A 14,849-nucleotide genomic window follows, 5' to 3' on the forward strand; every position below is an offset into this window, starting at 1 on the left:
ACAATTCATATAACACTTTCAATTCATATAAAATTCACATACAATTTTCATATACAAATTTCAAAACACAAAAATACGTTATATATACCAATTAGATACAAACAATATGCATATAAAAATTTCTAACAATTTCATATATAATTTTATAACAATTGCATATAACAATTTCATATACAAACTTCATATAACAATTTCATATGTGTAACAAATACACATACCACATATAAGTAACAGAATTCAACAAATAAGAAGAGATGCCTGAAAAACACAATTGTGGCCGGAAAATGCAGAAATGTGGTGTTGTAATGGTGGTGGTCGCTGTAAAAATCAACGGTGGCTGTTGTGGTGATTTAAAACCACAAAATTCAACAAATTAAAAGAGACATCGAGGTCAAAAGAGAAAAAGAAAGAGAAATGAGGACGTTGAGCGCATACCGTCTCCACAGATCGAAGTCGGAGAAGCTGTTGAATTGGGTGTGGAAAGAAATCTAGCGAAAGGGTTGAAACTATTCTGGCCAGTTGGTGGTGAAGGTCGGTCGGTGGTGACTGTGGGTGAAAATCGGCGTGGGTCGACGGTGAAAATCGTGTTCGGTCGTCGGAGGCTTGAAGAGAGAAAACAATGCAATGAGTACCAGAACTAGGACAATGGTCGGTCAAAAGAGGGACACCATTAGCGGCGACACATTAGAGGGAATTACTCGTGCCTTTTCTGGTGATTATTGGTCATTGGATTGTGTAAGAATCGTAGGGCCAAGATTGCGTCTAATGTAGGTCACACAGATCGACACCAATAGCGGCGACATGTCGTCGCTAAAGGTGTCGTCGTTATTGCCTTCCACAAGAGTGAACCATATCCATCGGATCATGTTCCAAACCAAGGGCTAAGATTGACAGTGACGTGTATCCTACGGATCATCAGTCTATATCTTTAGTGACGATACTGACTTTAGCGGCGACACCAGGCGTGTCTCGTCTGATGTCGTCGCTAAAAGAGTTATCCATGATACTTTGTTTCTAGTAGTGTATCTCAATTAGGTTAAAAAGGGATTTATAAGTAACTTTTTTACCTATCGATGATGAATTTTGTTATCATTGCTATTAAGGAGTATGAAAATGATTATTTGATCCATAAAAGATATAAACATTATTATATTAAGTGGTTGTTGTTAAAGGGCAAAATGACCTTTTAACAAAAAAATGAAAGATATAACATGAAAGGGGATGGCTACAAGTTGATCGACAAAGTAATTAAAAAAAAGGCAAAAGGGTTATTTTTGGATCAATTAAAATGATTAGAAATTTGTTTAGGTGCGGATTTTGATGGGAACTTTCCGAAAAACTAAAACTTGCTAACAGGAGGTGGAGTGTGGTGATAATCAAAGGGCAAAGTTATCTTCTTTTCATCAATTATAAAAGGTATGGCTTAAACTAAGGGTAAATGTCACTATAGCCCAATCAACTATTATCAACTTTTCGATTTGGTCAGTGAAGTATTTTTTTTTGTGCAATAGTTCATTAAACTTACAACTTACCTGTCTATTAAGTCACTTTCGTTAGTTTTTAATATATTCTCCGTTAACTAATTATTATAAATTACACGAATGGTCCTTATGATTTCAATTTCTTTCGTGGTTGTTCCCACATCAACACAGTTCATCACCGACATCACTAACGTTCAATTTCGGCAACCTCCACCCTTCAGCTCGGGCAACCCCCTTAACCATTATTCTAAAATACGATCACTCACAAAAAAATCTCAAACGATTTTAATTTTCATAAAAAAATAATTTCAGCGAGTTTCAATTTTAAAGAATGCAATTTAAAAAAAATGTTTAGAATCAACATTGAATGAAAGTGTAACAATATCTATTTGCTAAATAAGAAATTAATTACCAACAAGATATTCGTGAGTTAATTTTTTCTTACAAAGAATGCATCAATATTCCTTACCTTCACAAATGATATACATGACATGCATATTTGAATTGGATTATCCGAATGAAATTGTTACACCATACAACACTAAATGCAGTTTACTAAGTACCAACGTATACATTTTTATTTGAGACAATAACCTCATATAAAAAACTGATCATTTTTAATGCAACTATTTCACCAAATAATAGTAAATGCAGTTTGCAAACTTCTAAGATGACCCTTTTTAGTGATCTAGCATATTTTTGGTCGATTTAAGGGATTTAAGTGGTTGGAGTTTCTACCAAATATATCATATTTTTACTTAAATTTGACCGGTAAACTAAACTCTAAATCAAAAATCGTGGGGGTTGCTCGAGGTGAATGTTGGTGGGTGCCAGAAGTGAACGGTGGTGGTGCATGTGATGAACGATGCTGGTAAAGAACCAACCACAAAAGAAAACTGAAACCATAGGGACCATTCTTGTAAATTATACTAACTGATTAACGGAGGATCGGTTAAAAACTAATGAAAGTGACTTAATAGACATGTAAGTTGTAAGTTTAATGACCTATCGAGCAAAAAAAATACTTTAGTGACCAAATCGGATAAATGACGATAGTGGCTATAGTGACATTTACCCTAAAAGATTTTATATGGAAAATAGGTTATTGGTACCCTTTGTGCAAGAATAAAAGAAAAGGGCAGAAAGGTCATGTGGTTTTTAATACAAATAAAATGAAAAAATGTGGCAATTTGGTCTTTCCTATTGTTTAGTGACTTATATATGGTTACTAAATTTCTTTAGTGATTTACAAAGGGCTTCTAGCTCAATCAGTGAGATCGAAGGTTCAAGTCATGTGGTGGATATAGATAATATTAAGCATTAGTTTTAAGAATATATTAGATTTGCCGGTTAAAAAAATAAATAATAAATAATAATAATAACTAAATTTTCATATAATGCAGTAGCCATTATTTTAGTCACTAGTATATTTTATAATATTAAAAAAAATATTTAGTGGACGGTCAGTGACTATCACCATATTATCGGTCATTAAATTTGTAGCATTACCAACATTTAGGGACAACTTAATATATCATTATATGATGCTATTTTGTTTACCAGATTTTAAGTGTCATCAAAAACTGGTCTCTAAAAAGAACTTTTCTTGTAGTGTAAAAGACAACTTTGTGCAAGTGTGCTTTGTATTACTCAAATCCCCTCAATCCAACTAGGGTATCTCGTTATGTACGAGAGTGATACTTCACCTAAGTTTAACAGACTTCTCATCCTGTTCACTGATCATATGAGACCAACCCATAACCTCCCTAACCCATTTATTATCCATATCGACCTTGACCGATTCTGATATGGTTGTAATGCTAGTGAATTTGATTTACACTCTCCAACTATACACCAACTATACAAGTTGCCGTCTTGAAAATCATCCACATGCACCACTTTCCACCGTCTTCTTAATTGAATGAATTAGTAGACCAAGCTCGTAGAGGAATTCTTTCAACACCGAGCCAAATAATCTCCTCCGATACAATTAACATGCGAGTTATGCTCTTACTTATTCATAAACATGCTGAATAGCTATGTAATATGCTCCATGCCAATTGCCAAATATAAACAATCCGTTCGTTTAAAATTGGGTCGTTGTTCTTCATATTATTTACTGTATAACATTATCTAACGTATCTATCTAAAAAAAACATATATACATGCATCAGTTCATTAAACAAGTGTACTTGGACTACTGAAAGATAAAAGCTAGCATTAACTTGATAGTATTTAGTACTTTTTGTCGGTCATTTAAGACCTCATAAGTTGCTCACCAAAAGAAAAGGTCGACTATTTCTAATGCAAATATGACAAACAGATAGAATTATTGCTGTATTTTTATCTTTTCAATTATTTATTAGTATATAAATCAATATTAACTAGTTATTATTCATACTCTTAGACGATATTAATTGTATCATTTTTGTTTGAATTCTAATCAACCAACCACTTAACTAAGTATAATCACGTAATTCTATTGTTACAAACACATCTAAATACATACCATACATAAATATAATGATTAGTTTAACATTTTTTCATACTTGAATTACCAACCCACTAAAAAGGGGAGATAAGGCAGAATCTGTGACTATATAAACAACACAAAAGCTTCCCATTAAAAACACATCTTCTTCATCAATATTCCAAACTTAAATTACACTTTGCAGGTGAGAGATTTATGGAGCATCTTGAGAAAGGTCAACAAGTAGAAATTGACGAACAAAAATGGGTTTACGACTCCTCGTTTGATCATAGAGGACAAACACCTCTTCGTTCTTCGACTGGTGCTTGGAAAGCATCATTGTTCATTATCGGTAATTAATCAACCACCCTAATTTTATTTGTTTTTCTTCAATTTCTAGCTAGTTGCTTTTAAAAAAAATCTTACAGTACATTTTGGTTTTAAAATTTAATTATTGGTTTTTAAGAACTTTTATATTCATGAAAAATGGGTCTTTTTGCAACATTCACTCGTATTTTGACGTTTTCTTGCTGTATATTTTAAGTTTGAAATGTTTAAGAGTATAATTAATCGACAGTTCTATTAAATATACGTAAAGTTATCTATCATATTTATTTTGAAATGTATATTAGCTTCTTCTTGTTCCCTAAAACACCAAATCGATGGTAGAGGATCCATCCAAGTAACATGATTCATGTGACATCGGGAAAAAATCATGCTTTATCTTTTTTAGTATAAAATATAATACTTTTCAAATATTTCAGTTTAAATTTGTATATTAGTTCATTAATATTAACTAATATATAGTAATATTCGTTTGGGGTTTTTTAATTTTGATTTATAAAAATGTCGGTTATTACTTTTAATAAAATATTTATAAAAATATATATTAAATCAAATACTAATATATTGCATCATATTTCACTAAGGATAGTGTGTAGTATAGTACTTGAAAAGGAAGGCTATAATTATACATTGTTAGCCCAACGGTATCCAATGTTGTTCTCTCTTATTGAGGTTAAGAGTTCAAGTCCCGTCGTGGATATAGATGGATTTAAAAAGTATAATTTAGTAGTAGGTTATATTTGTTGTTTCAGAGAGAGAGAGAGAGAGAGAGAGAGAGAGAGAGAGAGAGAGAGAGAGAGAGAGAGAGAGAGAGAGAGAGAGAGAGAGAGAGAGAGAGAGAGACTATGGACGGGGTGTGTGTGTTCGTGTCCATCGTGGTATGCCGACCCCCATACTACGACTACACGCTACCTTAAGAGCATTTTTAATGAGAGTTTTTTTATAACTAATTAATATCATTATTTTTTTGTATTAACCATACAATGCTATTGGAACATATAACTATTTTGTTTTATTGTTCTTGATCATTTAATGTTTTTTACATCCAACTCTTTTATTTAATCATATTTCATTTTACCCATTTAATTATATTTACTTTTAAATATTTTGTATCTACTCTATTTTGGAATGCTTTGATATATTTCGATGATGAGCAACCTTATATAAATAGAAATATAAAATCAGCGCTAGATCTAACATAAACCCTAATGGGTATTAGTGTAACCATAATCACTAATATCCCCCTAGGGTTTGATTGCTATGAGGCAACTAAACCGGAAAAAAAAAATGGATGAAAACAGTGGCAGTAGCGTTGACAGAGATCTTACGATGGCGGCTATAGTGACTGTTTGTCGGAAAAGAAGAGAGAATAAGCGGTAGTCAGAAGTGGGTCCATTTTAGAAGAAGCGAGAGTCGTCGGCGGCGGTGACTATCATGGAGTCGGCGAGACAAGAGTCTAAAGAAAGGCAGCGATAAAGAAAGAAGGCTCGAGTTGTGGTGGACGGAGTCAATTTCGACGAGATCGGCGACCATATATATATATATATATATATATATATATATATATATATATATATATATATATATATATATATATATATAGGGAGAGAGAGAGAGAGAGAGAGAGAGAGAGAGAGAGCATTGTAGATCAGAGACTGCCTACGGAGAAGGTGTCATTGGAAGGAGGCAACAACGGCATCAGAAGAGGCTAACTCGGAAAAGAGATCCAGTGAAGAAGTGAAGAAGAGGCAAGTCGAGGAGAGGGTCCATCCAAGGAGGATACAGAAGGCTCGAAGGTAGGAACCATCCAAGGAGGAGACAGAAGGCTCGGAGGCAAAGGCCATCTGAGGAGGAGGCAAAAGCAGACGATGTAGTAGAAGAAGTCCATGAAGGAGATTTGGTTTGGTGTCGGCAGTTGTATTATTATTTGGAAGAAAAAATAAATGTAATAAGGCACCTCCAACAACTATTAAAGAAGGTCGTCGGATGTGGAGGGTGACGGATGTGGTTGTTGTCATCAGTAGGGTTTTAACCTAGAGCTTTGATATTATGTTATATTATAGGATGCTTTGATATCGTTCGATAATGAGCATTTAACCTCATATAAATAGAAATACAAAATGAGATATTCGTCTAAGTTAAACCCTAATGGGTATTAGCCTAACCTTAATCATTAACGGTATCCCTTTACTAACTAATTATTTATATTAAATATTTAATGCAATTTAATTTATGAAATATAAATTTTATAACGAGTATACAATATTTTCAACTTTTTTTTTTAATTTTTATAAATATAAAGTTATTACTTTTTTCGTATTTTGTGTATGTAAATAGACTTGATATGGTTGTGTTTATATTTTTGTATTAAAATATGATTTGTATTTAAAATGATTAATTAAACATGAGGGTTTTATAAAACATGTCAAATAGATAATGATAAAATAGTAAAATAAACAACATAAAAAAATTAATAATAATAATAATAATAATAATAATAATAATTAGAAAAGATTAATCATTGGAAAGGTAATTAGATGTTAAAATTAATAAAATTATAAGGTGACAATACTTTGAGTCATAACTTAAGTATTTGAGATAGGGATTTTAGTATTAAAGGATAGATATAGAGTGGAGTTGTTTCTTTTCCAAAACTTGTTAATCACAAAGAGGCACTAGGGTCATATGTAATCGGGTGTTGGGATTACACTCTGTCACTCTCACGCTAAAGTTAGTTGTGTATATACAAGAGAGTGTATGAGAGTAATACAGAAAATTTGGGAGTAAATTGTTTCCTTGTTGGTCCCTCCTATAAATAAGGCATTTATAATGTTGGTGAAGAGGCACACCTATGGTGTGTTCGTATATACAGTATAGTATTGAGTCCTTTTCAGATATTTATCTGGAATGGAGAGTTATGAGAGACACACATCTGGTGGCAGAGTCGTGAATATCAGGTTTGTGGCGGGATGTTTTAACGTCTTTCCAGAGCCCCGGACTTGGTCGTACCTTTGCAGCTGTTCGGCCCAGACTTGAGATGGGATTGTCCGTGTCGGGGTGATTTTTGAAGGTCTTGGCATGACCCACTGCTACACCCAAAAGCAAAGTTAAAAAGTAAAAGTTGTATTTTAATTGGCTATTTGAGTATTTGGTTAATCTATCAACTATTCAAAAGACTTATTCCTATCATCTCATGTATAATGAAAAGAAAGTTATGTCTTTAAAAAATATGTCATCATTTAAAAAGATTTAATACAAATCCATATCCAATGATTTTGACATCCGAGACGCTCTAATGATTCTGTTTCACTTACATTTTGATATCGTTTCAAGTTACGTATGCCGTGACATCACTTGTGCCAAATGATGAGTTTCATACAGTTTTAGGGTTTTGGTTTGCAGGATATAATCATTAGTTGTAATATCGTTTACAATGTTTGTGTGATTGTAGCCATCGAGTTTGCAGAGAGGCTATGTTACTTTGGGATAGCGACAAGTTTGATTATATACCTCACTAAAGTCCTTCATCAAGATGTAAAAACATCGGCTAAGAACGCTAATCAATGGGCCGGAGTAACGACTCTAATGCCACTTGTCGGAGGATTTCTAGCCGACAGTTACTTGGGACGTTTTCGAACAGTTCTTTTATCATCAATTATCTATCTAATGGTAAGTTGTAACCTACTCTCCTTTAACTCCTCAAGTGTTATCAAACGAGATTAATTTTAACGTATTTCTTATTTACAGGGTTTGATTCTGTTGACAATGTCTAGTATGATTCCGAGTTTAAAACCTTGTGCAAACCACGGGCATTGTGTAGAACCTAGAAAGATCCATGTAGTTGTGTTCTTCATTGCAATATATTTGGTATCCGTGGGCACGGGTGGGCACAAACCTTCGTTAGAAAGCTTCGGAGCTGATCAATTCGATGATGATCATCCAGAAGAACGCAAGAAAAAGATGTCATTCTTCAATTGGTGGAGTGTGGCCCTTTGCTCAGGGCTATTGCTCGGTGTAACACTCATTGTGTACATGCAAGACCATGTTGGTTGGGGTCAAGCAGATATCATTCTCACCATGGCTATGGCTTGTTCGGTGGCCATCTTCATCATCGGTAGGCCTTTCTATAGATACCGCAAGCCTGTGAACCCGTTGAAGCCTATGGTACAAGTATGTGTTGCAGCATTTTCTAAGAGAAAATTACCTTACCCTACTAGCCCTAGTGAGTTATATGAGGTCCAAAAATCAGAAAAAGCCCGAGAGCGCCTCCTTTGCCACACAAACACCTTCAAGTAAACAATTTTCTTGCTTATAATTTAGACAAAATGTTAAAATAGTCATTTAGTTTAGTAACATTTCCGTTTACAGGTTTCTTGATAAAGCCGCGGTGATCGAAGAAGAAGATTTTGCTGACAAGAAACAAGATCCATGGCGACTATCGACAGTAACAAGAGTAGAAGAAACGAAGTTGCTTTTAAACATGATCCCTATTTGGCTAACATCGTTACCTTTCGGTATCTGTGTGGCACAATCAACAACGTTCTTTATCAAACAAGGCGTGTTACTAAACCGCAAAATCACCCATACTTTCATCCTCCCACCCGCATCGATATTTGGCCTATCCGCTCTCGGAATTATCGTTTCCGTAACAATTTACGATAGAATCCTAGTCCCTTTGCTAAGGCGGGTAACCGGAACGGAAAGAGGAATCAACATCCTCCAAAGAATCGGAATCGGAATGGTGTTTTCCGTCACAACAATGGTCGTTTCCGCCGTTGTTGAAAGAAAGCGTCTAGCCGTCGTGGGAGACAATCCGTTACACGGGTCGGCCGGAATGAGTGTGTTCTGGTTAGCACCACAGTTTTTAATCATCGGAATTGGGGATGCGTTCACTTTAGTTGGTCTTCAAGAATACTTTTATGATCAAGTTCCTGATTCCATGAGAAGCATCGGAATCGCTCTTTACCTAAGTGTGATTGGAGCTGGAAACTTTATGAGTAGTTTCTTGATCACAATTGTGGATCATGTGACTACAAAAGTGTCAGGAAAAAGTTGGTTTGGGAAGGATTTGAATGGTAGCCGTCTCGACTACTTTTATTGGTTGCTGGCGGCAATCGCTGCAGTGAATCTGTGTGTGTATGTATTTGTAGCGCGCAGATACTCGTACAAGAACGTACAGAAATCAACGACGGTGGCTGTGGCCGATTGCTACCAAGGTCACGGCCACGTGGCAAGGGCTTGATATATATGTGTTATGTTATACAGTAAAATCGTATTATATAGTTTGGTATGTTTTATTTGATCCATTTAGTAGAAAATTTTTGTTGTAATATATTCTATTTGTGCATGTTGCACGTGTCGCACTATTGTGTTCTGCAAACTACTTCAAAAATCTATCAAATAAGTTAAAGTGAATCATATTAGCTTGGATGAATTTTATTATTTTGGTTTTAAAAGTTGTTTTTTTGTAATTGAGGTTTTTAATTTGTAAAAATTTTAATCTTTTGGCTCCGTTATATCAAATTTTTACAATTTTATTTCCAAAAATATAATCTTTCTAATTGAAACGAGGACAAAACTTCAAATAAGTACCAACACCAAGGGAAAAAAAAAACTTTTTAAACCCAAGACTAAAATAATCAGACTCGACAATCAAAAATGAAATTTATTCTATAAAAAATAATCTGATACTTTGAGAATTGGTTCATGAAATTAATAATTTAATAATGTAAATTGAATACTTTTTAAATTTTCAATTATATTTAAACATTTTGCTTTTAACTATTTGAACATATGTACATATATAATTTGGATTTTTTTTGGTCGTTTTATTTGGAATCGAATTCCTTTCCCCCCACCCTGAGAGAAAAATCAATCAAGCATGGAATTTTAAAAGATCACAAAAACACACAATGGAATAAAATCTCTGATTCCAATTCCATTATTATCTGCCAGAATGAACCAAACATTTCCTATTGTTTCAGATCAATTGTATTTGATTTTCTACATTTCAATTAGAACCAAGAAAAAAAAACATTAAACAGATAACATATCATCAAAATTTATACCATCAAAATTTTCAGGTTGCCGTCCTAAACCAAAACAAAAAAAAAAAAAAAAGCACCGGAATCAGAACACATGCAATTCCGGATCTACAACATATACACGATAAATATAACTCAAGACAGCAATGACAACATAGCCTGCCTGTGTAACCTACAAAGAGCATTAGATTTTTCCTAAAAGATCTTCATACTGATACTGATAATGATAATGATACTGGCGTTGAAAATGTGGAATTGAAATATATGTTAAAAGTTGTAACCTAGACCGGCCTATCTGAAAAAAGTTTCTTGAGTGTCTCGTATGTCATGAATACGATTCCTACACCTGGGACAACTTTGTAATATTCAGGAAGTATTCCTCTATATAGACCACGAAAGCCTTCAGTGCGTATAATGTGCCCAAATGTCCCAAGTAAGCCTGTATTGTAAACACGGGCCCGCCCACCCACTCCTTCCAACTGCTTTCTCCTTCTCACAAGATCCAACGGGAATGTTGCTGCAAATACACGATGAAAATTATAAATATATATATATATATATATATATTAAAAAAAAAGAGAGAAAGGAATAAAAAGAAAAATGGAAGTAGAAATTATGGCTTTGAAAAATTCACCTGTAGAAGAAGCAATGCCAGAGAGACTGCCACAAGCCAAACTCACCATCACAGTGGAATCATCTGGCCTGTTGTAGATAAGGGTGTTAATGCAGAGAGAGAGAGAGAGAGAGAGAGAGAGAGAGAGAGAGATTGTATTTTTTTGGTTTATAGAGTATATAAAAATGTGGACCTTTGAGATTTCCAATTTGATCGCAACATTTCATAAACGGAAAAGCTTATTGCAATGCTTGGTCCAACACCCTGCATGAAAACATAAAAAAGTATATTAGTAAGGGTAAAATAGTCATTTCATGTTTACTTAACAGCCAAACTAACAGCATCCAACTTAGGGATAAAAATGTTATAAAAGCATCTTCAAGGGACCAAAAGGGTTAAGAATTGTTGCAAGGGACCCAAAGCATGATTTATAATGGTGTTATGGGTTGGAGATGGTCCAAGGCTGTCTTGCTATATAATGCTTAAAAATATTTGAGAAAATGACAGCACCTTTGGGGAAATGAGGAAATGGAAGGAAAAAAAAAGAGGGCAAATTTGTAAATAGTTACTACTTAATCAGAGAGCCTTTTCTTTCTGCAGTAACTACACAAAAGAGTAAATTACAGAAACTGTCCCTGTGGTATGTTTATTTATTTAATGCAAAGAGTAATTTACAATTTTTTAAACCAAAAAGAATATTCCAAGTATATTCCTTTTTTCTAACTTGTATAGACTTTCAAAAATACACCTTATACTTATTAGCTTTTATAACTGCGTCTTACTGTTTTCTTTTACAATAACTTTGTAACTTATCTTATCGAATAATTATAACCATAAAAATTATATATATAATGTCAATTTTCAAAAGTAACTAAATCTGAAACATAAAGATTAAAATAATAGATGATTAATTACTATCAATTTAATATAATAAAAAAATATTACAAGTACCAAGTATTACATTTAAAAACATAACTACTTAACTACACAGATTAAATTATATAGAAATGTAAAAACTCAAACTCGAAGAAACATATATATGTACACATGAAAGTTTAACACCAAAATGGTGTATAAAATGGGATTTGGTGTTGGATTGGAGATGCTTTAATAAAAAAATAAAAAAATAAAAAGGAAGGGGGCCTTAAACATTACCAATAAGGTTGCTCCAAGTCCCTTATACAAGCCAACAAACCCCTCATCTCTGATAATTGTACGAAGTGCATGCCCAATTCCATGATAGTATACTGTGCTTCTCTGCAACACAAAATAAACAAATGTAAGATCATATAGCCCCTACAAGAATAACTTGATTGGTATTCAAAGAGAGTATAAATATATTATTAACAAGACTAGATAAAAACCAGTGTTCTAAAAATCAGATTAGGCAAAGAGGGAAGAGACAACAGTGCTCCAATTATGACCAAATTGGAAAATTAAGCGGTTTAGCTCAATCAGATTAAACAAACATATTACTTACCTGCTGCAACAGAATCCATCTGGCATGTTCCAAGTTCTGATTTTGTCTTCTGAGTTCTGATCTCAGCTTGCAAGTTTCAATTCCATCTTCCAAGTGGAATTGGAGAATCAAGAGACTATTGTACAAAGTCAATCATATTTGATTGAGAGAAGAAACTAAAAAAGAAGTGTATTTTGTTATGTGGTTCTGATAAAGAACCCCCAACAACATAGACTTACGAACTACTTCACTTTCACAGAATGTTAACTTGTTAGAAGAGATTGCTTAATCTTTGTAAAATATAGACAATATATTAAAAATATTGGAGAGTAGAATTGATTTTGATAGCACATATTTATATATATTATAATAATATAGATAGGAAAATATGTAATTCTAGCATTGAAGGCTATCTGTACCAAGTACCAAACAGATTCCATACATTAAAAGTGGATTGTTTAATTTGTCCACTTAATTATCCAATTAATCCCAGTTTGACCAATTAAACATTGGGCACTTGGTCAACCACCAAGCTCCACCTAATGCATTTTAGAACACTGATACATTATTAATAACATCAAAAGCTGAGAATACTGATATATCGAGAAACTTAACAAACATTTCTATAAAAACATAAAGAATAGTCATAAAATTTTTAGGTATTTTTCACACCTGAGCTGCAAGACGTGTCCTGACAAGATCTAAAGGATAAGTGGCCATAGCAGCTGTTATTCCTGACATTCCACCACCCACAAAGTGTACACAAGCATCTGCAGCTGCACTTTCACTGTTATTTCTAATACTTGGAATTGACTTTAACAACTGCAAGTGATAAGAGAAACAAGTTAATGGTCATCACTCATTATAACAGCAGTGTAACATGATATTAAACAAAATAGTAATATATATGGATAAAAAAAACTCACTTTTTTGAACTGTTCATAGGCATAGAAGTTAACTGCAGTGTAAGGAAGGCGATGAGCAATAGTAACTAGATTTCCTTTCCAAAAGGCTCTAAAACCCTCTTCATTAGCAATACGCAAAGCCTCATTCCAGATACAAGGCCTGCTCAACAGTGCAACCTCAGAATGCATACCTTGCACCTACATAAGTCAAACACAAAAATGACAAACCAATTTAAAGATTACAGTAGTGCCCATCAATTATAATGCCCAAAGGCATATACCACAAAAATGTATAAAGCTAATATCTTTATGCTGTATCACCAAGATAAACATACTCCCTCCAAACCAAAACTACATGTGATATGCAACCCTTCCGTTTGTTCCTATTAAACTTAAATTAATCTATAAGTGTTTAAAAAGCTCTGCAAGATTCCAAGAGAAAGTTGATGACACTACATTCAGTTAATTCAAAACATTCCTTTCATAATCCTCAAGTGTCACTGAATGTTAAAAGTGACGACTTTATCAAATTCAATGCAAGGCACCTCACATTTCACAACAAACTTAGGTCAGACGCAATCTTGAATATTAGCAAAATTTAATCGAGACTTAGGAGGCAATGTTATGCTTGTCATTAGGAGTTGAGATAATAGGTATGTAAACTTTTTCATTGTGTAGGATGAATCATGAATGTAGCACCAAATTGTTAGAACAGGAAATTCGAAGACGGTTGCTTAGAAGACAGCTAGGCAGAAGAACGCACAGATGCCTACACTTATGATATTTTAGTAACCATGGTCATAAACCTACAAGACTTTTGAATCTTAAACCCCAAAATCCGCAAGTCCAATTTCCAAATTTTCATTTCATTTTAAGATACGAATTTATAAGTTAATAAGAATCGTAAGTATCAAGTGGTATGATGACCTGAAAGAGAATAGTGAGGCGTGCGAGTGGAGCTGTACATGTTTTGCTAAAAGCCCCAGCAATACCTCCGGCTAGAAGCTGCGGTACCGTGCCTATCTCCGCAGACTGTTGATGTTGTTGTTGGTGTTGACGTGGCGAAGGAGATGGTGCCACCGCCTGCTGCTTTTGCAAAAACTTCACCGCTGTACTGCCGTCCACGACTCCCCCATGACTAGACATCCCCACTTGAGCTTCCATCCACAGAAATTTGTGCGATGAAAACTGTAACACTCAGAATTGAAATAACCTGAACTTAGAAATTAAATTCGTAGATGATTCATACGATTCGCTCATGAGCGTCTAGACTCGAAGAGGGGAGAAACCCCTGCAAAACCCTAATGTTGCGTGCAAATGACTCTTCATTTTTTGTTAAACAAAGTCCAGTTAATGACCCTGACCCGGCCTGCAAACCCCAAGCCCGCTAAAGGGTGTTTTAATTTGTTTGAAAAATGGATGTCTCCGATTAAATCATTAAATCATTATATATATATATATATAAATTAGTGCCAGGTGAACGGTACTTGGCTGTGATTGGTGGGTTTTTTTTTGGGTTTTCCTTTTTTATT

General features: G+C 34.0%; 2 protein-coding genes across 2 annotated transcripts; one reads left to right on the forward strand and one right to left on the reverse strand.

Moving 5' to 3' along the window:
* The first annotated feature begins 4,084 nt into the window (after positions 1-4,084).
* Positions 4,085-9,730, forward strand: LOC145129353 (Major facilitator superfamily protein). The gene is made up of 4 exons (XM_079064051.1): positions 4,085-4,303; positions 7,748-7,965; positions 8,044-8,588; positions 8,665-9,730. The coding sequence occupies exons 1-4, from the start codon at positions 4,168-4,170 to the stop codon at positions 9,536-9,538; spliced, it is 1,773 nt and encodes a 590-aa protein (XP_078920177.1). The 5' UTR covers positions 4,085-4,167; the 3' UTR covers positions 9,539-9,730.
* Positions 9,731-10,332: 602 nt separating this feature from the next.
* Positions 10,333-14,646, reverse strand: LOC145133309 (uncharacterized). Its single transcript, XM_079068253.1, has 7 exons — positions 14,245-14,646; positions 13,339-13,515; positions 13,085-13,234; positions 12,109-12,210; positions 11,147-11,217; positions 10,975-11,042; positions 10,333-10,857 (listed from the first exon to the last, which is right to left on the reverse strand). The coding sequence occupies exons 1-7, from the start codon at positions 14,479-14,481 to the stop codon at positions 10,622-10,624; spliced, it is 1,041 nt and encodes a 346-aa protein (XP_078924379.1). The 5' UTR covers positions 14,482-14,646; the 3' UTR covers positions 10,333-10,621.
* Between the last annotated feature and the right edge of the window lie 203 nt (positions 14,647-14,849).

This window comes from Lactuca virosa, chromosome 8 (genome assembly GCF_052849685.1).
Source record: "Lactuca virosa cultivar CGN04683 chromosome 8, Lactuca_virosa_CGN04683_v6, whole genome shotgun sequence".
Classification (NCBI taxonomy): Eukaryota; Viridiplantae; Streptophyta; class Magnoliopsida; order Asterales; family Asteraceae; genus Lactuca; species Lactuca virosa.

Excerpts from the sequence above, each read along its gene's own strand:
- LOC145129353 (XM_079064051.1), top strand. The coding sequence starts at position 4,168 with ATGGAGCATCTTGAGAAAGGTCAACAAGTAGAAATTGACGAACAAAAA. Across the intron at positions 4,304-7,747 it reads AGCATCATTGTTCATTATCG|CCATCGAGTTTGCAGAGAGG; the intron begins GTAATTAATCAA and ends GTGTGATTGTAG. Across the intron at positions 8,589-8,664 it reads TGCCACACAAACACCTTCAA|GTTTCTTGATAAAGCCGCGG; the intron begins GTAAACAATTTT and ends TTCCGTTTACAG.
- LOC145133309 (XM_079068253.1), bottom strand. The coding sequence starts at position 14,481 with ATGGAAGCTCAAGTGGGGATGTCTAGTCATGGGGGAGTCGTGGACGGC. Across the intron at positions 12,211-13,084 it reads GGACACGTCTTGCAGCTCAG|AGAAGCACAGTATACTATCA; the intron begins GTGTGAAAAATA and ends TTTGTGTTGCAG. Across the intron at positions 10,858-10,974 it reads TGGCATTGCTTCTTCTACAG|CAACATTCCCGTTGGATCTT; the intron begins GTGAATTTTTCA and ends GTGTATTTGCAG.